Below are 27,161 nucleotides of genomic sequence, written 5' to 3' on the forward strand. Positions count from 1 at the left end.
AATCTCAATATAATGAGACACTTTCTCATTGTATTGAGATAGTATCTATCTCATAAAGATGATTATAATGCTATAGTTATTATTATCTCATTGTTGTAATGAGATATAATACAATCTCAATATAATGAGACACTTTCTCATTGTATTGAGATAGTATCTATCTCATAAAGATGATTATAATGCTATAATTATTATTATCTCATTGTTATAATGAGATATAATACAATATCTCATTATATATTGTATTATATAAGTATATAGTACTATATCTCATTATGTAGATATGAGATATGACAATATAATATTTTGAGATAGTAATCACAGTGTCTCATATTGAGATAACGATCTCATAATGAAATATATTGTATTATATCATTATATCTCATTACTATGTTTCTTCCTGCTATATCTATGTAATGAGATATAGCAGGAAACAACTGCTCAGAATATATCTCAATATATCTCAAAACAATGAGATATATTGAGATATTTTTGGAATGCTTTGACCTCTCTTGGTATTGGAATTGAGAGGCCAGATGGACAAATCTGTATTATATTGAGATATAATACTATTTTGATATCATGAGATATCAACCACAGTGGTGCCGCAATTATATCTCATTGTTGTAATGAGATATAATACTATAGAGTATTTTATAGGTTTGAAACTTTAATGTTTGTGATGCTGTCATTCATTCTGAAATGTATCTTGTTTTGTTAGTTTTTGTCCGCTTTGTGTTTTCTCCATTGATTTTGGAGTTAGAAATTTTTGATGTGTCAAGGCACTAAGCTAGTGACCTGGTGAAACATCACTTAGTACCACCTGGGTGTGGGTCAGCGTAAAGGCTGAGCCGGGCATAATTTGGCCTTCATTTCAACGGTCCTGCATGGGGTCCAAGTGCTGGACTTGGACTCCATGCAACCAGTGGAGGTTGGTGGCATGGAGACCAATCGTCTAGCGGCGCCACTGTGGTGTATTGTACGTCCTCTTGTCCTCTGACCTCTCAAGTTGATTTGACGTCCGACTTACGTGGCGCCACTGCGGTTGATAATATGTTCTCTTGTCCTCTGACCTCTCTGGCTTTTTGGAGGCCCGACTTACGTGGCACCACTGCGGTTGATTGTAGGTCCGTTGCTGGGGGACCTCTGGTTGCTGGGGGACATCTGAATGAAGGGGGACCTTTGGTTGCTGGGGGACATTTGATTGAAGGGGGACCTGTGGTTGCTGGGGGACATTTGATTGAAGGGGGACCTGGGGTTGCTGGGGGACATCTGATTGAAGGGGGACCTGTGGTTGCTGGGGGACATTTGATTGAAGGGGGACCTGGGGTTGCTGGGGGACATCTGATTGAAGGGGGACATCTGGTCGCAGGGGGACATCTTGCTGCAGGGGGACATCTTGTTGCTGGGGGACCTTTGGTTGGGGACCTTTGCAGGCTCCAACCAGAGCCTGCAAAGATGTGATTGTTTCCTCTAATTTGCGAACATGTTCTGATTGATCCTTCAGTTTTTCTTCATACTTTAATTTGATTCTATATTCGTCCATCATAACTTCTATGAGTCCTTTGTTTCTTGAGGCATACATCTCTGCCTCCCTCTTAAACTTGTCCAGCTCTTGAAGAAGTCTGTTGTCCGTTGTTACTTTGGAAGTAACAACGGACAACAACGATCCTCCTGTTTTGACTGAACCGCTGATGTTGCTTTCTTGGGCTGATGTTTTCTTCATGTGACGTTCTCTTTCCAACAAGTTCTTCAGGTTTTTAATTTCCTCCTGCTGGACTTTGAGTTCTTTCTCCCTGGCAATTCGTTGTTGTCTTTCCTCATCCAGCTCTTTCTTTAAATCATCGATCTGCCTCGTCAGATCCAAGATGTCATAGGTTGTTTCTTGCTCCTTGTCGTCGAATGCTCTTGGACTCTCGGTTGGTTCGTCTTCAGGCGCAATGGGGCATTCCTCTTCATCATCAAAATGAAGGATTGCATCATAGTCTACCTGGATGTTTTCTTCTATCATCTCTATCCATGAAAGTTGTTGGTCCATGTTTGTTATCTGTTAATTCTTGTTTCTTTGAAATGTGATCTGTTGTGATAGAGCTGTGGAACAGGTCTGAGAAAACACTGTCTGAGAGCTAGAATCAAGAGAGAGATTCCTTTGTTGTATCACAGTGATGTCATAACCGCTGATGTCATAGAGACCACTGGAACCAAACATGTTAATTCAACCTGCTGTTTGAAAAATGCCACACAGTAGCACTAATGACATAGTGGAGGAGAATGATCCGGACTGTGCAGCTAAAAACAATGAATGAGACGTGGAGGAGGTGACCAATCCTCGGCATTAAGTTGGCAACATGTTGAAGATTGAAGGCTCACAGGTGAGCCAGAAGCCAGAACTGCTGACAGCACAGTAAACAGATATCATTCAAATGGTGAAGGAGCAGATATTGGAATGGAAATCCAATATTTCCATTCCAATATATTGGAATGGAATATATTCCATTAATCCTCCTTAAGGAGGAGTAAGGAGGGTCTTACTCCTCCTTACTCAAAGGAGGAGTAAGACCCGGATGATAACGAAGAAAAACCCCGGATGCTTCTTCAACGTCGTCAGCAGAGAACGGCGGTGACGTCAAAAGGTACAAGGTTATATTAATAGGAGCATAGTTATGTATCGGGCAGCACAGTGGCGCAGTTCGTAGAACCGTTGCCTTGCAGTCGGAAGGTTCCGGGTTCAAATCCAGCTTGGGGTCTCTCCTCTGTATGGAGTTAGCATGTTTCTCCCTGTGCTTGCGTTGGTTTCCTCCGGGTACTCCGGTTTCCCCCACACTCTAAAACATGCAATCACGTAAGTATGTCTCTCTCTCCTTAGGTGTGAATGTGTGAGTGAGTGAAAGGTGGAATGAATGGATAGGTTTTTTGATGATTGTACTAGTGAAGGATCTAAACCTGTAGCATTCATTTATAGAGAATGACAATGTTATTACATTTTATTTAACAGATTCAACTGTGAAAAAAAATTACATTTAGGATTTAATTAGGAAGTTTACTTTGGAAAAGTTTAAACAATCATCTCGTTTGTTGTTACCATGGCTGCAACATCTTTGTGTTTGAATTGGGTTTGTCCACAAATACATCACAGCAAACAATGATTGTTTTTAAACTGGGCCACTAAATCTGGTCTCCCTCTCATAATCACCTTATCGATATTTTAATCAGACATTTTTTAATCCCAAAATCTCTGAACTTTAAAAGTAACTGTTCCTGCTGGTTCTGGTCCAGTGACGAGTCGGGATGTTCAGGTTGACAGACATGAGCTTTAATGGAGACATGAGTGAACCTTAACCGTGTGGCGTTAACATGGACTTCCCATTATCTCTAACTTTTAACAAAATACAAAAGAAAAAAAATTTTTTAAAGTGTAGCAGTGGAGCCATCTTGAAAGCAAGATACATTATTTACACAAGATAAAACAAAAAGCTACATCTTTCTTCTTTTTAACCGAGACAAAAAAAATAAAATAAAACGTGAAATAAATAAGACCAGAAATGCTTTTTTTCTTTTTTTCTCCACATTCACAGCATGACAAATCATTTTGAACTTGTTAATGGCGACCCCTGGTGGTCAGAACAGACATTAGTAGATAATTCAGTAATTATTGCCAAAAGCCAGTATCTATACATTATAATGTTCAATACATACTGTGTTTTGTTCAAAAAAAAAAAAAAGGAGACATTTGGAAACTGCTACTTGGATGATTGTACAGCTTAAATACCTCTGAATATAGATGTTTTAATTTGTTTTACTTATACTTTGAAGTCCTTTTGTTCATAGTTTTAAGTCGTTGGCAATTTTGGAAGCAATGTTCTTGAAAGCGATGGATGACCCGGATATCCTTTTGAAGCGGACGCCGTTCAGGGAGAGACGGGGGAGCTTGCAGACCTCCATCTCCCACTGGACCAGGTTCTCGGCCCGCCCGTCGCCGTGGACGCAGAGGAGCAGGAAACTCTCTTGCTGTTCGTAGTCGCAGTTGTTGGCGTCGAGCACCTTGCGGATCTCCCTCATGATGTCGCAGGGCTCCATGGAGCTGGTGGTTCTCATATTCCAAGTGAATCTGAGGGAGCGGGGCTTACTGTCTTTAATTTCCCCTTTCTGATCCCCAGGTACATGGCGACTGTGGGGAGAAAGACACGGAGGAGAGCTTTGCTCAGATTAGCTCAGAATAAATACAAATCCTGCTGGGATTGTTTGCAACAAATCCTTCACAGAAGTGACTTTTTTTTTTTTTAGGGGCGAGGGAGAATGAAACTGTACGGTCTAATAAAGCCAAAGTTTTTCTTATTGTGACCCGAGTCGCTCTGAGCTCAGTTTATCTTTACGTCACATTTAGGTTGCAGCACAAAGCTGTGGAGCCTTTAACTAGACAAAATGTAGTGAACAGGTTTATTTGCATGAGAAACCAACTTTTGATTCCAGTTTGAAGGTAAAATTAAATCTTATTGTAAGAATAATAAAAATGTTTTAAATAATCTATGAGCATATTTACTCTCTTGTTGCTTTTACTACATTTTGTCTGTGACTTCCAAACTGAGAAAGGGGAAGTAAAAGAAAGTAAAACAAACAGAAGCCATCTCTGAAAAACCCAGAATATCACTGCAACATTAAGATTTGCTTCATTTTAAATGATAAAAATAATAAGAAAAGTTCTTTAACTGTTAAGATGTTTCAAACATAAACGTCTTCATACATGACAGATGAAGATTAAAAACATTTTTTTCATAGGAAATGAGAACAGTATTTCTCAAAAGATAATGTAAGAATTTCAAAGTAACTTTAAACTACTTATAGCAGTTTTTAATAATCAATAAATCAATATTGAGTGGCTTTAAAGCAGTCAAACTTCTTCAAAATCTATTTTTATTTCTGATTAGCTCTTCACATGTTTCCTCATGTAGCAGAAGCTCCAAATCTTCTCACCATCACTCGTTTATAAGATTAAAGGGATTTCTTCAAAACTTGTATTTTACTTAACAGTATAAAATATTTTTTCTCAGTATTCAAAATTATATTTTATTTGAAAAAAAAAATCTGTTTTGTTTGTCTTTTGTGTTGTTTTGATTTGAAACCCCAGTTATTGTTGGCCTAACATTTAAATCTACTTATTTAGAAAATATCTCAATGAAATTCTGGCCACTTCTAGTTTTCATATCAATTTTTTAAAAAAAATTACTAACAAAAAACACCAACATTTTACATTTTAAAATAGACATTACTAAAACGTCCCCTCCCCTGCAAAGCCCCACTGCCTTCTGGGTTTTTCATAGATCATGTAAAGGAATATTTTTTGGAGAATTGCAACAGAAACCAGAGACGTTTCAGCAGACTTTGAATCTTGAGGCTGACAGAAGAGCTAGCATGCAGCGATAGCAGAGCGGCACGTCACACGGCCATGCAACCGCAGCAACAAAGTTTCAACAACACACTGCTGCAACTCCTACACACTCGGGGCAAAGCAGCGCGGGCCTGACGCTACATGGGAAGCAGTGGGGCGGAGGGAGGCGTAGGGTGGAGGGGCGGGGCAGGTATAAGCTCACCTTGAGCCCTCAAGTCTCCCGTTTCTCTCAAACTCGGTTGAGACTCTGAGGCGCCATGAGATGATTCACACAGGGAGGCGTGGGCGAGTCAGGGGAGAAGAAAACAACACAACAGATTGTGGATTGTGCACAACAGAAATCATTTCTGATCAATTTCAGTGAATGGAAATAAATAAATAAATAGTGTGTGACGGAATACGTGAGCGACGGTGTGAGCCACCACCAACAACAAAAATAAATTAGAAACACAAAGAAAGATGGAAGAGCTGGCTTCCATTAATGTCAGTGAAGAAGAAGAAGTAGTGATGAAAGAAACCAAAACGGTGAGGGCTGTTCATCTGGAAGCAACGACAGAAAACAGAAAAACACGGCGGCGGCGTTTCAACCCAAAACAGCAGCAACCAAAGCAGGTGGGATGAGAAAAGGAAGACGGAGAAGCTGCGAAAAAGTTCTCAGAAAAGTCCGAGTCGACGCCTGAAGAGGTTAAGACTGAAGATCTCGTGTCCCAATTGCTAAATGTTATCAGGATAATTTGGAAAGACAATCGGTTTTCATTCGCCAAGTTAGAAACGTCAGTGAGCAGATGAAGCATCCGGGTTTGCAGTCAGCGAGATGTGAAGTTCACAGACCAGTCGACGTGTTCCTGTGACTGCAGAACGCTAATGACCCAACATCCAGTCCACCAGGAGGTGAGGAAGACATCCTGGGCTTCATCACGGGGTCCAAGTGGTGTGTATTAAAAGGGACGATTAAAATGAGCTCAGTTTCTGATCAAACAACTTGAGAATAATATGCCAGACTTTCCACAAAAACATCCCCGTGATGTTAAATACCAGCAGCTGTAAGCTGCAGAATTAAAAAGTAACTGCTGCAGACTGCCTGACTGCAAGATTGAAACATACTCACATATATACGTGTGTGCATGTGTGTTAAAAAAAAAAAGTTAAAACTAGAACTAGGGATGCACTGATCCACTTTTTCACTACTGATACAAAAATCTAAGGTTTAGTATCAGCTGAACTGATCTAAAACAATTATTTTGTTGTTTTTTTAAATACAGACATAAATGCACTGAATTACAAATTTACTTCCCAACTCTGCACCAGAACAGCTCACTGAAATACACCAACATAGCTGGTCAAACATGGAAAAAACACTTTCATTTGTTTTCAGTGTAATTAGGAGAACAGCCAATGGAAAATACATAAGGAAACTTTTCAAATAGTTTAAAAAGTGAAATTAGGAATTCTAAAGTAAAAATAAACAATGCACGACGTTGCTCAGTGTAGAACTATACTGAATAGATCTGCCCTTATGGATCGGGAACATCGTCACCGATTCCCGATCTACAAGTTTTTTCAATATCAGGACCAATCCATATATTAATAATCTAACCTGTCCATTAATGAGTGGGACTGCTTTACTGAAATATTAGTTGATTTAATCCGAGATGATTTTATCTACTTATGTGAAGAGATGCTGAGAAATACAATTTTTCCTCCCTTCAACTATTTTCTCCAATTGTTTTTTTTCCCCCCGTATTTTCTAAAGACGCACCAAGAAATCAGTGCTGCTGCCGATTTTCAGCTCCACTGACAGACAGGAGCGGTATCCATGTTCAACTTTGGATACCACAACTTTACCTGTTTTCAAGCACAGAACATGTAAAAGGGCATTTAACAAAAAAAGGAAACTATTTTTATTCCAAATGCTTCTCGCTGGTGTGTGTTGATCACAACACACACCAGCGGGGAAATAAGATCGGCTTCACAATTGCAGACAAAGGAAACCTGGGCTGATTTATTGGTTCACCCCTAATTCTAGCCGTTTCTCTATTGTACGATTTTGAGCTGTGAGCCTCTGGCTGTCATTAAACACGATGGATTTGGAAAATACTTGGCAGCCTTCTGAAAATCTGAGGTCAAATAATGATTTAGCTTTTCTAGGAAAAGCTGCAGAGATCCCTATTTGCTGCAACCCGAAACATCCAATTCGCCAAAAACAGCCTAAAGCATCAAGTCCAAATCATTTTGCCTTTAACACAGCAAAAATCATATTTTACAGTGTCTCTCATAGCAGTGTGACATCACCTAAATGAACAATGAGAACTCAGAAATAATTTTACAAACTTCTACTGAAAGTTGATCAAAAACATCTTTCTGATGGCCCTCATGTCACTAAAAGCATTTAGATACAGAAATAACATCTAAATAATGCAACATTAAAACTCTCCTCTGACAGGACGGGTGTTCTGCACAGGCTCCCATCATGCACTGCGGCGCAGAGGAAACAAACAGGACATGTGCAATGCTACATTTTAACATCTAAAAGGGGACAAGAGGACAAGTGAAGAGACGGGACTGACAGCAGGTCCTAGGCCAGCCACAATGGCGCAGAAAACAACAACAACAACAACAAAGAAACACTACAGAAGGAGGAGCAACGTCTGAAAACCAGACTGTTTCTTTAGAGACTTCCTCAGGGACAAATTAGGAGATCGAAGCAACCCTTACTCTAGATCTTCATCTTCCTACAACTCTCTATATCTTCTGCTCGAGAATCTGAAAGAAAGAGATTGGAATCTGAGGAAACTCAAAACGGCAAAAAAAAAAAAAAAAACGAAGGAAAGAATATTCAAATGAATGGCATGAGGACGGGGCAAAAAAATACAAGAGGAGGGAAAGAAAGCATGGCAGGATGATAAAAAAGGAAGGAGGACATAAAGAGAGAAACAAATTGAGGAGAGAAAGAAAGCAAAGGGCAGAAGACTTACTAAGGGTCTTTCCTCCCTGGGTAGAAGGGTTGGCAGGCCCTGTTTTGGCTATCTGCCGTTTGGCCGGGTCAATACTGACCCTAGGCAGAGAGGAAGAGCAGCAAGAGGGAAAAGTTAAGGACATGAGAAGGTAAGGAAGACAAAAAAAAAACACAGAAGCTGTGAGGAGAGCAGAGGAGGTGACTCAGCCTAAAATGTCCTGAGGAGGGGAAAAAATAGAAAGAAAGAAAAGAAAGAAAGATGAAAACTCACTGATAAAGTCCCAAGATGTGGAGAAGTACGGAGACTCAGAGCTGACAAAATTTAGTAAAAGGTTATCAGACAAGTCAAAAACTAAGGAGGGGGAATAAACAGCAACGGCTTCACACCTTTTACTACATTTTTTCACCTCCAGAGACATGAGAACAGAAAAAAGTGAAAGGTGTTTGAGTGAGACTGGAATAGAGCGACAGGAAGCCCTGCATCGTCATGAAGATGAAGGTTCCCAGAGCAGCCACCGGAGGCCGCTGTTGACCTCAGGTCAGCACTCCAAGAGCTCACCAGTGGCTGTGCTACACTTTGTGCTAAACATGCCACAGTCTACAGAATGATCCAGAAAATGATCCATAACTGTTTTTATCAAGTCAAAGCTTTCGTTACATCTCATAAAGTCAACACATCGTCTGTTACGTCTTCTGAAGGAACCCGTCCGTTCTTTTAAGTCTCGACAGATAACGTCTAAAACCTTTACAGGAGAGTGGAGGGGTTTTCTCGCCTCTACAGAAGGGGTGTCAACCCTTTCATTTTGGGCTATATCAAGATCCTGAATGTTCCAAAAAGCTGATAGTACCAAAATGTATTGATCAAATGGAGCAAACTGTATATAGCAAAAGCTCTCTTTGCGTCCCATCTTAAAATTAAATACATTAAATCTCAATCAATCAAAATCATTGATTTTGTGGTGCCAATAAAGAAATATTTCCCCAAAAATAATTGTGATATTTGTACTCATGTATGACAGGTAGATGTGACTTTGTTACTCGCTGCAACAATTATGGACGAGAACTTATCAAGTAAGGCTGAGGCAGAAGGGTAGTAGAAGAAACAAATACTGCCACCTGCAGCCGGGAGTTGGCATCACTTCAATCCGATGTTCTGGACCGTTTTTGTGGAATATTTGCGACAAACTCACAATTATGCATTACCACAATAAAGTATTGGGATCTGTTGTGATTTTGTGTGAATTTCTGCTTTGCTTTGATTGATGAAATTACATTTAAGCATACTTCTTATGAAATTTGCTCTAATTTTTAGCTTATATTTTATGAGCTTATTTAAATGAATTAAATGTCTTTATTTGTATTGTGGCTCAAAATATGATTAATCTCTGACATTTTAAACAGCATTAATTGGAATTTATCATAACAATAAGTCAAATTCTTAAATTTATCACGATAAATGATATGATAAATGCCCAAATAAAACTCAGAAGCCCATATGAGAAGAAATTAATTAAAATTTGGGGATTTTTATGGACATAAAAATCACAATTATAAATTAATAAACCTACAATGCATCAATTCATACATATACAGCCTAATGTATAAAAAAAATGACAGTTCATTTTCAACAATGAAAGATTTATTTTACGTAAAGCCGGCCCTCATGGCAGCATTTTAACCAAATGCAATCTGATGTTTTGGCTGATACAGCATTTCTGCAATCAAAATTTAGTGGAGATTCGAAGATTTGTGGCAACTTGTTAGCAACAATCTAATCTTTACGTCGTCATCTGATGGCACCAAGCTTTCTGATCAAGGATAACTGTGTGATGTATTTAATACAGTGTATCATTTATCGGCAGAAAGGACTGAAGAATGTAAATGAATACGTTAATGAAACGCCCACCAAACTTTTACAGAAAAGGGACAAAAAAAACAAAAAACAGGTTGTGTTTAAGAAGGAGCAAACTAGTTTGTCGTTTGGTCCAATTCATCAGTCGAAATCAAGAAGAACGCAAACCAGGACTAGCGTACATCTGCGCACCTAGAATAGTAATAATGCAGGAGAATACTGACTAAGGAACAGTCTAATGGCGGCTGTGTTACGGTGTGGTGAAAACGACCCACAATCAATGGCGGCTGGAAGAAGCGACCCCATGCATGCACTGACGACTGATTAGTGACAAGCTGCTTCGTAGTTGCTGTTGGTTTATCGGCTGATTGGTCGGCTCAACCAATCAGCTTTCAGCCACTCAGACCAACCGCAGCCACACAGAGAGCATTTGCACACACGGCTTCTCTCTGAGCAAAACGGAGGACACAGTTTTACTTCATTACATCAGCACTAAAGCAATTTTTAACACCATCCGTTTGGAAGATTTAGCAACGTTTCTCTGCTTGGAAGCTGTGTGTGTAGATGCCCCCAAACGGAGCAGGGTGTTAGTTGGGTGCCAGCAGCCCCACTCGGCTCAGAAACCAAGTCGCAGCTTCTCAGTGAGGCCCATCTGGTTATAGTTGGTACAGAGCGGAGAACAGAGCAGGAGTCCTACCTTTTGGTAAACCTGAATGACATGTTTCTACAACAGAGGCAGACAAAGAAACAGTGAGAATGGTGAAAGAGACAGTGGGAGGAGTAAGGGAGGGGCATGAGGGGGCTGAGTGCATGAACAAAAAAAATGGCGGTGGTCGGAATCGTCGGTTCTCCTTCTGATTCATCATGAAATGATTATGACACTTGGTTTTTAGGTCAGTCGTCGTTGGATGTCGCTGACCTGGCTGCTGCTGCTGCTTCACTGACGTCAGCTGGGTTTTTAATGCATACGGGGTCCCAACAGGAATACACACCAATGAGGAAGCTAAAAGTTAAACTAATGTTGGGTTTTGCTCTCAGAAATGAGTTTCTGCCTTAAACACTGAAGGAAAGGAGAAGCAGAAACTAGTTGGAGTGTGTGCCAGCATGCAAAATATTAACACCCCTTTTAGGCTCGTCACATTCTCATAGTAAACAGAAACTTCAGTGGAGTTTATTAGGATTTTATGTGACTAAGAGTTTTCTATATAAAAAAGAAATAATTCAATTAATTTTAAATAAGAAATTTGAATCTAGTGAAGCTAAAACTATGGGGAATTCTGGGTAAAAGACATTGACTGAGAAAGATTTAAATATTTTTGTACAGTTTTGGCTGTCTGTACACCAAAACAGAGATGGTGTAAAAGGAGCCAGTTATTCAGAGAAGCAGCCAAGAGGCCAAAATAAGAACTTTATGGCAGAGCACCATGAACTCAAACATACAGCCAAAGCTACAATGGAAAGGTTTGGATCAAAGCATTTCTTTGTTTTGAAACGGTCCAGTTCAAGTCCAGACCTACGTAGGTCCTTTTGAAAACACGTAGGACGAATTGAAAACTGATGCTCACAAAAAAGTGTTCTATAGTAGGAAATCTCAATAAAATATTGTGACTGTGATTGTGACTGTGATTGATTGTGACTGTGATTTGAGAAATGTCAAGAGGTGCGAATATATTTACGATTCACCATACGTTACATCAAAAACAACGATTACCCAAACACTGCTGTATGTTGCTTTATTGAATATTTATCTGGTCAGTGGCAGCTGCCCTGATCCTCATTTTTCGTAGTTTCCTATTCCTACAGCTGTAGTCCAATTATTCCACCTGAAGCTCCTTCAAAGAGTTTCTCAGCAGCCAACCAGTCAGCGACATGAACTACTAAGATTTAATTATAGTAAAAAAAAATCATGATCAAAAGACTGAAGTGCTCCCCCATACATGACGCTGTATTAGGGCTATTGTAGGAAGAAAAAAAGGAACCAAGTTTCCACCAAAAAAAAAAAAAAAAATTCAATTTTTGTTCTTGCAAATTTTCAACTTTCAAACTCAGATATTTCCACATTTTTTCTAGTTTTTGGCGGAAGTTTACTCCTCTTTTTTTTCCTATCCACCATGGCTGTCCCCCGGGCAAGGACACAGGTAGGACACGTCTTTGTATTCAATGACCACATGAGGTTGTCGTCTGCAAAGGGCTGGGATCATCCTGAACGTTCAAGTCAGTAATAGGCGACATGTCTTAAAACAGCTGTGAGCTGAACTCCAGCCCAGTCTGATGGACCTGCTGAGGAGCATGGACACCTACCTGCGGGTGAGTTTGGACGTGAGCTTAGAAAACAGGTTGCTGGTTCCGCGGCTGCGGGTTTGGGACAGCGGCGTGGCGTCGTGGGACAGGGTGGGGGACGCCGGTGGGCCGTTGTACGTGGCGGTGCGGCGGTCTCTCAGCTGGCCGCCGTGGAAGGTGCTGCGGCTGGCCGTGCCGCGGGGGAAGCGGAGACGATCGGGCGTGGTGGCGTTGCTGATGCTGTGGGTGGATGCCACTGGGTTCCTCTGGCCACCGGGCGACACGGCAACACTGTCAAGGCGGAAGGAGGGAGAGGTCATGGTCTGACGGCGCTTCACGTTTCACCTGCATTCCAGTTATTGAAGTGTAGTCAGATGACATGCAAAATATTCAATAGACCTAAAATAATTTTATCTGATGCACAACAACATTTTTAAACAGCTCCAGTTTTGAAACAAAAACTGCGACTGAATTTGGATTTGAGGCGGCAGACATAAAAATGTATTAGTATTTGTAGGTGGATTTGAAACAATGACATATTTCAGCACATGGCTGGAAAACCAAAGAAACACAAATATAAAAACATTAAGCACAGGACTGGGCAATATTTTTCACACTAGATCCAATTATAATCTTTCTTTTTTAAATTTCTTGACAAAAAGAGAAAATATGTTAAAAATTTGGCTTTTATTTCAGTGAGACTTTTCTGAGTTCTACAGTGGAGTATTGGGCCAGTATACAGGTATTATTGTTTAATTTCAAGAATAGTTATAATATTAGCAACAAAACAAACACAATTTAACTAAAAGCAGGAAGTTTGCATATGGAGTTATCATGATTTGATGTGACAAACTCAGTCTGTGTGGTTCTTTCAGTTGTTTCAAAGTTCTGATAATTTGATGACGATATGTTAAAAGATGAAGTATTACCTGAGTTTAAATATTTATTTTTCGTGTTGGAGCTGTTATAAAATGACTCCTTTATTATAATTAAATGACCTAATTCTGGTTGTATTATAACTTTATTGGATTATTTTGATTCTAATGTTGTACAACTTTATTCTTGTGATAAAAATTCAACGTCCAACTAAATTAAAACTGTAAAGCAGGCTTTCCAAACGAGATGGAAACCGAAATCTGACGTCACTTTGAACTATGGAATCTTAGAGTGCAAATAAATAAATAAATAAATAAAACATCCAGATTTCCCAGAAATGGAATTTTCAGAAGCCCAAAATTTGATGAATCGTTACAATAAACTTATCAACCAGTCCCAGTAAATATATATATATATATATATATATATTTTTTATCATTTTTAATCAGTTAAAATGATTAACTTCTAGAACTAGAGTTCTTCCTATTCTCTTTCAACAGTGTGAATTACAACAATTAAGCCAGTTTCAATTGTAAATCAAGTTAAAAGCCAGACATCCATAAACTAAGGAAAACTTGTTTCATGTAAATTCACTTCACTTCAAACTATAACAGAAAAATAAAACCCAGAACAGCTTTCCAACCCGGACATGAATGCATAGAGGTGCAGAGTGAAGGAAGAGATTAACGTTTGAACAGAAACAGAGGACAGATGATGAGCAGAAGACCTCTGACGTCCAATAGGAGGTGAGCAGATGAGGAGTCCAGGGTCAGAGTTCAGAGCGGAAAACTGAGGTGAGATCAGGAGCAGGTTGTTGATGTTCGCTGCAGCAGCAGGGGATCATCAGGGGAAGGATGGAAATATGGAATAGAACAATATTGTTTGCTTAATGCCAGAGATTCACTGATCAGAAATTTGAAGCTCATTTCCACCAATTTAATTTTGACCCAACGATACAAGTCAAGACTGATGCTGCACATGTTGTCATGTGTTGATCAGTTCTGAAGCTGAGCAACAAAAATGATGACTAGTAACAGGAAGTGACATGTCCATGTGGTTAGCTTGAGGCAATGGAGTCGGAAAGAGACAAAGCGGATACCTGCAACTCGGATCAGTGGTGTTTATTTTCTTGGGTGCCATGTTTTTGGGAATAACTAGCATGACGTGAAGCTCAAAAAAGTCAATTTTAAAAGATACTGTCCCCTTAAATAGAGAACCAATGATTGCTTCAAACACTATTTACATTCAATCTGGCCTCTTCCCGTTTTCCTTGGTGGAAAATGGAGCGTCTGTAACACAGGAAAGTGTAAATTTTGGAAAAAAACAGATCTGGCCCATGTCTGATACAAAACCACAAATCAACGGGCCAAAAAGACATGAGTCATATGGGCAGCAGAGTTGAATTAGAACCACTTTTTCAGTTAGTTGATCCATTCTCACTGCTGGTAAGTCGTTTGTAGGCTGAAAAGTGTAAATTATCCTCAAACGTGCTGACATGTTGAAGATCTTTTTACATATATTTAATAGATATTTGTGTAAATGTATTCCGTGCTTTAGTTGCAGGGTTACAGCATGACGCTGCATGTGTGGGTTAGCAGGGCAAAACGGGGCTGATGCATAACAGGAGACAGTTTATGGACTGGGAGCCCTGCTGTCTTACTTGGCCGAGCAGCTGTCCAGAGCGTAGTAGGAGTGGGGCAGGGTGGCCCAGTCTGCCTGACAAGCATACAGAGGGCTGACGGTTTGATACCTCTGCTGTACCGAAGTGGACGAGGCGCCGAAAACGACGGCAGCAAAGGCAGAAGAAGAAGAAGAGGGGCTAGTGGCACAAGCCATCTCAGTCATGCTGGGCATGCCGAAACGAGGAAGGAGAAAAATAATACACACCCCACATCACAAACAGGCGGGGGAAGGGGAGAAATAAAATAATAAAAGGTGGAAATAAAAGGAGGAACAGAAGAAGAAAAACAAAAATAATAATCAAGGAATAAATTGGACATTCCTAATGAGCGGTTCAAATTGAAACTTTGCTGTTCCGACCAAGCTGCGAGATCACAGCTGATTATCTTCCAGCTCTTACCTGTTCTCCTTCCCGTTGGGGATGACGGAGAGGCGGTCCGTGTTGTTCCTGTCGCTGCAGACATACGTGTTTCTCCTGGTCATGCCTGCTGAAGCAGAGTTATTCTGCAGAGCAAAAAAGGAGGACAGAGGCTCCAGGTCAAAACTTCATCATTCAAGATCACAAGCTTTAGGTAGAAGCATGCACATACAGAGTTTATGCAGGTTGCAACAACTCAAATTTAAGACTTTTAGAGACCCGTTTAAGATCATTATAAGTAAAATTTACAAGTAATATCACAACAGTGATGTACAAAAGACATGCAGGGGATCAAAACTTCTCTTTCTGGGCTTTTGGTAGCAGCTTTGAGCTTCTCACATGGCATTTGACCTTGTTGCTAGCTAGCAAGGAGCTTTGTCAAGCTGGTCATTGACCAGCTTGAGTGAACTCAAACTACTGACCAATATCCCAGCTGCTAGGTGTTTCCTTTCTAACTAGCTAGAAAATATTAGCTTCTTTTCAGTACACTTAACTGTGCTGAGTCGCAAAACGCTGTGAGTTGCGCACAACTCAAACTTTTGTCTGACAAAAATCCAAGGATCTGAGATTAAACAGACCTGCCACAACATTTATGAAGTGTGAATAATTTATGTAATTTGCACTTTAGCACTGTACATAGCTGAGTCTAATTAACTTTAAACTTAAGGGCTCAGTTCCAGTAACGTCATTGACAATAAATTTCTCTAAACAAAAGAAATACATTCAATCAAGTTACAGTTGCGCTGTTGCTTTCTACATCACCGACAAGGCATGAAAAACATCCAGAGGTGAAAACATTTCCTCATCTCCAGGCTGGAAACCTTTAACAGTATGTTCCTGTTCTGTTGTGCAGCTAACTTTAAATCCCCGTAGAAATAAATCAGTGGACTGAAAACTTTTCCTTCTCAATCAGATTCATTCTTTTAAGATGATATGAGGAAGAAAATAACTGCAGTTTCTTTTTACGAGGAGGAAACGGACCGTCACTAAAAGATGTGATCGGAAGACAACAGCAAAAACAAAAAACATCTTTGGAGAAGAATCCAAACCAGGAAGCTGATATCAGGAGTAGACGGCCCTTTATGTACGGGGCTCTACAGACTGGGTCTGTGGGTTACTCACGCTTGCGCTGGTGGTGGCTCCTTTTTTCCGCTCAGGAATGTCAGCCTTGTTGGGGTTGTTGGCGTTGCCCAGCAGGGGGCTGGAAGGCGGACCGCCTCGGCTGCCGGGTTTCCGGAGCTGAGCTCCACTTTCGTCCTTCACAGCGTTATCTGCTGTGGTGGTCTGGCTTCTCTTTGGATGAGCCATCCCTGGAGGAACGTTCTGACCAGCTAACGAACAGCAACAATATCATTTTAAATGGTTTCATCAAAGCCATCTTGAATAATTACTCAAACGCGTTAACCATCAAATCTTTAGGTTACAATCAGGGGTGCAAAGGTAAACCTGCCCCAATTTCCTTCATTTTGCTTGAGAAAGCAGTGACAAAGTGAAGGACCTGCAGGCTGCTCACCTTGCTCACTGTAACGCCTTTGTTTGTGGTTGGAGGAGACGCTCCTATGCACTTTGAGGTGGGATGGCGACTGGCCGTTGAGCTCACTGTTTGGTCTGGGTTTGGCCAGGGACAGATTGCTGCTGGAGGCAGAGTCGCTAGGTTCCAGCTGACATGGATATATGCATGATAAGTCAAAACACGCAGGACAGAAAATGTTTTTGTCAACAAGAGAAGTGGAGCGGTGTGTGTCTCTGTACCTCAGAGGCTTTCCTGCCCAGCAACAAGTAGGTGGCCGTGATCTCATCATACTTCATCTTGGCCAGGGAGTCCTGGATCTCCTCCAGGTTGTAGCCCATACCCACCATCACATCTGCATGAGCAACATCAAGGAGACAATTTAAGATGAACACATGCACCCAGAGGACACAAGGCTTCAAGTGAACCATTGGAAGTTATTTAAATAATTATATTTGATACATTGTTGGCTTGGGCCAAAAATGAGGAGGTGTGTGCAGAGTTCATGCTAGTTGAATTAGCATAAAAACATGCATGTTTCCCTAATATTTTAAAGAACATTCGTAACTATACACTGCTTTAAATAAAATGATAAAACTTTTATTTTATGAAGAATACAGGAAATGCAAAGGGTGTTTTCACACCTAATACTCTGATAAACTCTGATTAGAGACCAAAGTTGCAGCATTTGTTTCATTTTCAGCTGCACTGTCAAACCAACCAAAGCCTTTGAGCAGCCTGTCCTCCCTTAGAGTCTGGGTTTGGATAATGGTTAAGCTGCAGTATCAATTTAGTTCCCATCTGATCTGAACACCTTCTGGAACATGTTTGTTGTGTCCAATAAATGCTTTCTGGCAAACATAAAGCATTAAAATGTGTTGAATTTTGTAGTTGTATTGTAAGATAAAGTGGAAAACTTCTTCAGGAAGAGTAGCTGCTGGTGGTAAAATGAGAACCTGATGTGTTGGCTGTTCAGCAGCGATATCATATTAATAGTCTGGTATTAAATGTTAAAAATGGAGGTGAACGCCACCTGGAGACAAGCCGGAGTTTCTCTCAGCAATGTCCGACTTCCTGTGCATCAGAGAGAAGAAGAAACAAACAAGCTGTGCTTCTCTAGCCAAGCAGAACTGGATCTGTCATCTTCCTCAGCCTGATCTCATCTTTCTCACTTTCATCCTGCAGCCTCCTCTAACACTTCAGCTTCTTTCTCAGCTTCACAGTTCAGCTCCGCCGTAGAACTGCGAATTGCTGACTTCCAAAAGAAAAGATGCTTGTGAAAAATATTCAACAAAGTTGGCATGACTAAAGAATGGACACAATTTTTAAAGAGTAGAATAAGTCAGCCAGCAGATGCCTTACTTTATGCTAAAGTCGGAAATGGGCGAAGACTTCGGGGGATTTACGTAAATGCCTCTTGTGGTTTGGCGTAGATTTGAACAGACACAGGTGTTCTTTCCAACTTTGAATGGTCAGTTCAAAAAAATTATTTCAGCCTCTGATAGAGATTTTCCTGTTCTTTAAGTGAAAGACAGGGTAACTGGATCAACAGTGACCACCCTGCTTCCAATATAAAGCATCATGTCAGTGAGGCAGGTGTTACTGGCAGCTTTAACGTTTGACAAACTGTCAACTGCTCCTTATTAAAAGATCACTTTGTAATCATTTACCACAGTCACTTAATAATGAACGATAAAGCCATGCACGTTAGTGTTATTAGGCTTTAGTCAGAGGTAAAGTGGCTTTAATTTAATAAAATGACTTTCTGTTGGTTTATGTAAAATGCTTTTTTGATTTTTTTTTTCCAAAACATATGCTGTGCAGACATGTCTGCTTTTTTTCACATTTTGTTGGCAGTGAGGTAACAATGTATTTTGCTCTTCTTCATCTTTTAACTGAGGTGAAGTTTGATGCAGTTCACATTCTGCTTAACAGTGTAAAAGTGAAGTTAACTTGTTCAGAACTGTGTTTAAGAACTGTGCCTAAGTAAAAGTGAGAAAACCTCATGTAAACTGAGGATTTTTTTCCACCAAAAATGCTGATCATAATTGGTTGGTTTTTTTGAAAGATTACATTTTTAAATAGGAAACTGATATAAACATGAAATATATATATATATATTTTTTGTTTGCAGAGAATGACACTTTCACAAGAGGAACGGTTGCACAATTATTGTTAGATAATTGTAGCACTTTGAAAATATATTGGAGCTACAAAAAAAATATTTCTGTCACTTGTAAATGAGAGAAATATTTAGAGACAGGAAAGACGGGTAATTTGAGTGTTAAGTGAAAGAAGCTTTCGATCCAACACTAACCAGAGGAAATGGCCTCAGATTTCATCTTTCCAACACCCACTCTGCAGCCTTGACTCGTCTCAGTCGTTTTTCAGCAGTGGATAAATGTGCCCAAAACAACTCGCGTGGGACTTGTTTGTATCATCGCGCTCCAACGGCCCAAACATTGAGTTGAACAGTTCCTCACGCCTCCCAGTTGAACCACAACGGACTCCAGGAGCCCTTAGACAGGGTCCAAGTCAAGTCCTTATTGTTAAATATATTTTTATTATAGAGGGTCATTGTGAAATGTATAATCACAAATATGATCTTAGCATTACCAAAGAATAAAGCTGACATTTTGCTAAGCTTATCACCCCTACCTAAAATGGAGAATATTTCTACCTGTAAAAGCTTGATTTGTGATCAGAATTCAGACATTCCTTAAATCTTTGCTTTCTTCTCAGTGATGGTGAGTTCACACTGACACATGTTCAGAGACAGCCAGCCTTAGCTGCTGTTATGCAACAGCTCCCCCTTCTATTTCCAGCTCGTGTAATGAGGAAGGCTTCTGCCGCTCTGTGCATGCAGCCGCACGGCTCGTGTTCATTTATTCATCGTTACGTTTCCTCCTTCTTAAGCTCCTCGGCTCCGACATAATGACCTTGCTCCGGCATTACGGAGCCTTACGTGTTCCAACATTTAGCACATTCAAAATTCACACATCTTCACGCTGGACCAGAAACGAGCCAAAGAGGACAGCCGTCGTCTTTGGTTACCTATTCTCTTCTGATCCGTGATGTCCAGTTCTGGTTCGGTATAAGGCTTTAGCTCGTCCTCCTCGAATCCCGAATTGATCCACCGATCCTTCATGATTTGCTAAAAAGAAAGCAAAATGACAATTTAAGCCTCATTCATACCAGATTTATTGTTTTTTTTGCCTGATTTTGTTTATTACACACAGGTAAACAGCTGTAAAAGTGTTGCAGGAATTACAGGTTGCATGTGAACCAATCATATTTAGATTAGATCAGTCAACATCCATACTGAACTCAACTGCATCCCGTCTGGATGAAGTGTTGCTTTTAATTTGCAGCATATCAATGGCTGTGTGAGGTTTTGATGAGGGTCTGTCCAAATTAATGACCTCAGCTCTGATGTAACTGTCACAGTTTTAGGTCAACAGCGTCACATCAACAGCAGACCAACAGCTTCTGTTAGGCTGGATTTTATTTTTTAACAAATCAGTGAAGATATAAGCTTGTTTATAAGATTTTTTTTCCTTTCAAATGTCAAACATTTCTGAGATTGATCTCAATATCTCAGATTTTTGGTGGAAATTTTCTCTTTTTTTCAATGTATAATGACTAATATGCTGTTGTAGTTTTGGCATGCTACTCCCTCAAAACCCACAGACGATGTGCTACAAATAAACCAAAATTATAATTTTAGCTTCTTTCTAAGCCAACAAGAAAAAGTCATACCCCATATGACTACCATATGGGGTATGACATATGAACTATCTGTAGTTTATTTTGACAGATGATCAGGCTGAAGGATAACTCTGCTGCCTTTCAAATATTGTGCAACAATAGATTAAAAACCAAATTTTATCCAGATCAAGAATGAAAGTTACATATTTTGCAATTATTTGCAAACAAATTTCACCTATTTGGTGACTTTTTTTTCATACAACATCTAAAATATTCAGAAAAAAACAAGATGCATTCTGGGTAGCTGATGTACCTCAGTGGAATGCTACATGGTGTTTGCAAAACAGCCAATCCAGGAGCGCCATTTATCTCCCATGGCGCTGATTGGTTGAATGCTCAAATGAGATAAAGAAGGCCAAAGTTCGCTTCTGTGAAAACGTTTCCCCAAGGTGTGCAATAATGCGCATGGAGGTGTATTTGGTATCTGAACTAACAGTTTGTGAATAAAACTAAGGAATTTAACAATTATTTGTGCTTGGTTTACAGAATAAATCTATTCTTTCATCAGTTTGATATGAAGGAAGAGAGCTGACTGCACTAAAATTTGGTAAAAACAACAAAAAAACCAGCAAGAGAAAAACAGCTCAAATGTATTATTCATAGTTACAACATCAAAAAGGAGGAGGAGGAGTGTGGGCCAGATACACACAGAAAGCAGGACACTGTGGGCGTTGGAGATGATGATGCAGGGCAGAGGGGGGAGTGAGGAGGAGGTCATTCTCCAACGTGCTACAGGGAGGGAGAAGCAAGTAGCATATTTACATTTTCGGTGTCCTCCCTCACCTCGAGAGTACCACGCTTGGTCGGGTTCAGGACCAGGAAGCGTTTCAGGAGGTTCTCGCAGTCCGTGGACATATAGAAAGGAATACGGTACTTTCCTCTTAGAACACGTTCACGCAACTCCTGCAGAAAATAAAGGGAGAATGTTAAAAAAAGAAAGAAAAGAATGCAGATCTTAGTCATCATGCAAGACATTAGAAAAAAAAAACATTCATTGTGCACCCAGACCAAACTGGATATATTAAAAATAGATGTGCTATATATATAACACCAGAAGACTCAGCTAATCAGTCCCGGTAGGGATTCTTGCAATCAAAATTTAGAAATATTTGCAACGAGATCTCCAAATCTATTGTTCTCATTAAAGCTCCAGAGTATGTTAAGATGTTTTATTATGTTGTGCCAGAACAGCATGAGACAGAAAATCTGTGAACAAAAAAACAAAAAACAGCTCCTCTGCCTTCACCAATTATTATGCCGTGCTCAGTCAGAAACAACGACTCAGGGCCAAGAGGAGGGGCTTAGTGCTGTCAATCACTCATGCTTATCTCCCTTCTTGTTCTCTACTACCAGCTGGTACACTTCAACTTAGCCTGCCACAAATACTAAGGCTAGTTTGCATTTGTGGCAAAACAGTAAGTTTTGCCACAAAGTGTGTCTCATTCCACACTGTCACAACATTTTAAATATGTCACATACTCCAACATTACAAACTCAACAGATAAAAGAGACAATTGGAGAAAATACTTGTGTGAACAAGTCAGAAACCCATTAAAACGTAGCCAGTAATTGGAGCATGAATTCACACACACTCTGATCGTACCTTTAGATTCTGTCCATCAAAGGGCAGGGAGCCACTGACCAGCGTGTACAGGATGACCCCCAGACTCCAGACGTCTACCTCCGGCCCATCGTACTTCTTCCCCTGAAAAAGCTCCGGGGCCGCGTACGGCGGAGAGCCGCAGAACGTATCCAGCTTGTTGCCTAAAGTGAACTCGTTGCTGAAGCCGAAATCGGCAATCTTTATGTTCATGTCTGCATCTAGTAACAAGTTCTCCGCCTTTGAATAAAAGAAAGGGGAAAATATTACATAATGTACATCCGTTTGTTTAAGATCCACATTATGTGTGTTGTACATGTACAAAGTGAAACAGGATTGCTCCTGTAATCAGTGGTACTGCACCCATCACATACCACCAAACAAGGAATCAAGACTGAACAATCCAAATCATTTAGTAATAACCAAAAGCTCTATTATGTTTGCTACTATCTCTTCATCCGCCCAGTTTTCTATCGGCCTATGGAGGTAAAACTCTCACTGAGGCTGTGATTAAGCTAAAAAAAAAAAAAAAAAAAAAAAAGGACCAACTCTGCAACATCTCTGATCAAACCATTATTAATCTCTGCATTCTCAACTTACAACAGAATAAAGGATATATATATATATATATATATATATATATATATATATATATATATATATATATATATATATATATATATATGGGAATCTGTGAAAGCTGAATCACAAAAAACGGCAGATGAGTGGCAAAGTTCTGATGGCAGGTTATCCCAAAAAAACAACAAAAACAACAAAAAACAAACAAAAAAATAGAATTTTAAAGTGACCAATGCTGGTGACATGATGTTTAAAAGACAAATGAGAATTCTGAGAAAATGTTTATTTGTCCAGTAACCATAGCATTAAACAGACACACAAGGCTGAGGTGTCGCTGGTCCTTTATCCAGAGTTAAACATATCTTTGTTGATCTTCTGTTGACTGAACAGATTATGTTTTCCATGTTTACCTAAAGTTAACTTCAATTTTTCCAGTAGGGGTTAATTTGTGAACCTTTTTTTTTTTTTGAACCATTAGGAGGAGCTGCTAATGTTGCTACATGACTGCACATGTAGAGCAGGCAGAGGAGGCTGCTCTGAGCTCCTGTCTCATTAGCCTCTTCATGGATCATTGATGATCCGCAGAGGAAACCATCAGCAACTCCTCTTGGCCGAACGACGTTCTCTGCTCCACGGCTTAAAAAAAATAAATTAAATAAATAAATCATGGAAACATGAATATTTACACAAGGAAAGCACAAAGGGAGCTGCAAGGCAGCGGATGGAGCAGGAGCAACGTGAGAACGGTTCGAGTCGTGGGCGTGTGTTTACAGACACACTCCAGTGGGACGCAGTGGTCCAATTCAAGACGAGTGTCGTCAGCAGACGGCTTTCTGGTACGACGGCATGATGAGGCCAAGTTGGGACCTTTTCTACCAAACAAGTCAGACACGATTGGCCTTCCAGGAGGGGGTAGCAATAAGCCCTGCTATTACTAAAATTAATAATACTACTTTAAAACATTGTGCACTTTGGTGCATGGAGTAAAATTATGGAATAGTTTGGAGGATGAGTTAAAGACATGCTCTACTAAAAATCAATTCAAAACGCTTTAGAAATAAAAAAAAAGATTAGATCAGACACTTTTGAGGTGACAATAAGGAGAATAATTTACAGTTTGCAACTTATATTGTTAACTGGATGAATATAGCCCTGAAAATTTATTCCGTAATTATTAAAAAAGTGACAGATTAATTCAAGATAATTCTTCTTCCAGCTTCCTTTTCACTCAAGAAAATGTGTTGTAAGAAAATGTAAATTAATAATGACATTTGTTAACTCAAGCGAATAAACTGATTTAAAAAAGAAAAACATATATACTTTTTCCAGAGTATGTGAAGCTTGATCTCTAAGTCCCACTGTAGATTTCCACTATTCAATACTTTAACTGTGTATTGAGAAGTGTGAGAACTTCCTGCGTGTGTTTTCAGGTTTGTGATGACGCTGCTGAACTCACCTTGAGGTCTCTGTGAACAATGTGCTTCTGGTGGCAGTACTGCACCGCCGATACGATCTGTACGGGTGGGAGGGGGAGAGACGAGCAAGAGTTCAGCACAGTGTCTGCTGTTGACTTGTCAAACTGTGATAAAGGATGTGGTGGAGAGCGCGATGCGGTCGGTGCCAACAGGAAAGATAATACTCTGTGAAGGTGGCGCTAAAGACAGAAGAGAGGTGAGAAAGTACAGGCAGAGGCTTTTCTTCACCAACAAAGGCCGAGTCCTGTTGCCTCCCTCAACACTTATTCAAACCCCTTCAGCTTTTTATGGCACATTACAAAGGCAAACTTTTATGTGGCAAACACGAAATAGTCCTGCAAGTATAAATTTTATTAACAAGTAAATCCTTTGAAAAGTTGCATGAAGTTGTGTTTTGAATCTAAATTTTGGTCGGACCAGAGAACCTCCTACATGTTTGCTGTAATTTAGATGGGTCATAAAAACTTTCCTTTACAACGACCAGGAAAGGCAACTTTATTTGGAAAGCATACTTCACCATCAGGACAGTTTAAAGTGTTTGACACGATTGAGAGTAAACAAAATATAACAAAAAACAAAAAAGTTAGATATTGCTTTTTAGTGACAAAATACAGGAGAGCAAAACTAGACTATAATTTATGAAACTACAGTTATTATAAATTAAAGGCAGCTCTAGTAAAAATAGATTTCAAGCCTTAATTTAAAGGAACTCTGTGTTTCAGCAGACTAGAGGAGCATAGCAGCTGAATGCTGCTGGTTCTGGTGATGCAGAGCAAATCAGAACCAGAAGACCAGAGAGGCCTTGAAGGTTGATACCACTAAGCCATTTCTGATAAGCAATAAATCAATTCATCGCATGATAAATTATTTATTGCAAACATTTATTTTTTTTTTATAGTGTCTTTTTCTACCAAAAACTGGATGATAAAAGTCCTCAGTCTGGTGCTTTGTTCTCAACTGGCCCTTTGTTTGAAGGATAGATTTCTTTACAGAGACTCATAATTCATTTCATTTCTCGTTTTTGGTTTTTTTTATTTATTTGAGATATTTAAAATGTCTTCCAGTTGCAGTGTTAAATGTTTGCTAGAAATGAGCGTATCTTGATCTTTGATGAGAGGGTTGTACATTATTATTATCATTATATTAGTTGAAAAAGGTCTTAAAATGACTTAGTGGTTATTGCAATAACTTCTGGGACAATTTATCATCTAGCAAAATATATGTATGTTAAGGTGACGGACCCAGCCACACCTTATTGAGTGTGTGGCCATGTTACTTAAACCTTTCACTATGGAAGGACTGATGATGTCACCAGGCTTAAGTCGTTCGGCACATGGCCAGCTTCTTCCCTTGGCTGAGTGTTGTGTGTTATTGGTTAAACTTCTCTGTTCAGTCTTCAGACAGGCAGCAGAAGGAGGCGGAGTCAGGAGCAGAGGTGTGAAACCAGAACACTGCAGGGGGAGAAAGGTAGGTACCTGTCTAAATTTAGCCCTGGCCTCCTTTTCCTTCATTCTTCCGTGTGCAACCAGGTAGTCGAACACCTCACCTGCAAATACAGACAGGGAGTCAGAAAGCGCCTGATGGCGACCAGGGAAAGGTCGGGACTCCAAGTGGGAGAGAGACGTGCTGAAACCGAGCGAATCACGACTTCTAAAGCTCAGCAGATAAAAATAACATCCTCATGCAGCTGGCGCAATGCGCCCCCCATGTGCATGGTTTGAGGGCATTTCTTGAGCACACTGACGTGCGCTAACTCCAAACTGAGCCCCTCCTGGAGGCACAAAGCTGCTGCTGCAGAGTTTCAGGAGCAGACGCTTCCCCGGTCAGCACGTCTACACACCGCTAGACCGGCGCACAGCTACAGCTGGTTCTGATTCAGACTAATTCCAGCCTGGTAAAGTTGGGGGGGAAAAAAGACAACAAAAAAAAAGACAAAACCATCAAAAAGCCTTCCTCTGTACATCCTGAAAACATGAATGAAGCCCCATTCCTCACCCAGAGATTACCTGCAGGGGCCGGCACAGTGTGTGTGTGCAAGTGTGTGTTTGGATGTGAAAGCTTAATCATCTGTGAGCTCAGACGCAGGAGCCAATGAGAGAAAGAGATAGAGAGAGTGAGCTCACACCCAAAAAGCAGGCCAGCTGAGCTCTGGACACAGAAAAACATTCAAGGACAAAAAGTTAGCAAGTTATCTAAGAAAAAAACTAAAGTGTAGCACTGCGTTAGAACTGCGACTGGAGTTTGAGCTGAACAGAAATATAAAACTTTGATTTTCAGGTGGAAATTTAAGGTGCAAGAACCTGAACGCAGGAAAAATGCTAGTGTATCATTTAAACGTACAGGATTTGTTTATATGTGTGGTTATTATTGCAATGGCAGAATATAATTTTCCAGCATCTCAAATTTATGCTCTGCATATTGATAATACATCTAATCTTCCAAATAAGCTCATCAAAAATACTGATGATGCTGATTATGGGAGTATTGTGTGAAGCCAACTGGAGTATGAAGTTTATTTCAACTTCATTTGGAAATATTGCCGGATCAGTACAAGAAGTACATAAAACTGGAAGATGTTTAAGTTCACATGTAATCTGGTAGGAATTAAAGCTCCCAATATCTGAATCAGTTTTTATGACCACAGAATTAAAAACCTTTTAATTTATTTACTTTTTAAAACACCTGCAAAGCTAAAACTAATTTAATTCATTTGATTAAAAAAAGTATAGAGAAAGCCTGAAAATGTTGAGCAAATGTAGACTTTTTCTGCACCTTTAAACA

The 27,161-nt window shown here is 39.9% G+C and overlaps 1 protein-coding gene across 20 annotated transcripts in view; it reads right to left on the minus strand.

Moving 5' to 3' along the window:
* Positions 1-3,291: 3,291 nt before the first annotated feature.
* mark3a (MAP/microtubule affinity-regulating kinase 3a) overlaps positions 3,292-27,161 on the minus strand; it is a 42,679-nt gene continuing 18,809 nt past the window's right edge. For 2 of the 20 annotated variants that reach the window (XM_055057290.1, XM_055057291.1), the window contains exons 6-19: positions 25,856-25,926; positions 24,362-24,418; positions 22,330-22,566; positions 21,489-21,629; positions 20,013-20,112; positions 17,201-17,313; positions 16,962-17,109; positions 16,571-16,779; positions 15,431-15,534; positions 15,011-15,196; positions 12,496-12,765; positions 10,892-10,918; positions 5,589-5,633; positions 3,292-4,168 (exon numbers count right to left, since the gene is read on the minus strand). In XM_055057290.1, the coding sequence (XP_054913265.1) occupies positions 3,823-4,168; positions 5,589-5,633; positions 10,892-10,918; positions 12,496-12,765; positions 15,011-15,196; positions 15,431-15,534; positions 16,571-16,779; positions 16,962-17,109; positions 17,201-17,313; positions 20,013-20,112; positions 21,489-21,629; positions 22,330-22,566; positions 24,362-24,418; positions 25,856-25,926 (2,054 nt within the window). In that variant the 3' untranslated portion in view covers positions 3,292-3,822. Of the gene's footprint in view, positions 4,169-5,588; positions 8,442-10,891; positions 10,919-12,495; positions 12,766-15,010; positions 15,197-15,430; positions 15,535-16,570; positions 16,780-16,961; positions 17,110-17,200; positions 17,314-20,012; positions 20,113-21,488; positions 21,630-22,329; positions 22,567-24,361; positions 24,419-25,855; positions 25,927-27,161 lie in introns of those variants that run through there. The other 18 variants (XM_055057306.1, XM_055057292.1, XM_055057307.1 and 15 more) reach the window with 18 other exon arrangements.

The sequence above is a fragment of the Poeciliopsis prolifica genome, unplaced genomic scaffold (genome assembly GCF_027474105.1).
Source record: "Poeciliopsis prolifica strain line A6 unplaced genomic scaffold, Auburn_PproV2 SCAFFOLD047, whole genome shotgun sequence".
Lineage (NCBI taxonomy): Eukaryota > Metazoa > Chordata > Actinopteri > Cyprinodontiformes > Poeciliidae > Poeciliopsis > Poeciliopsis prolifica.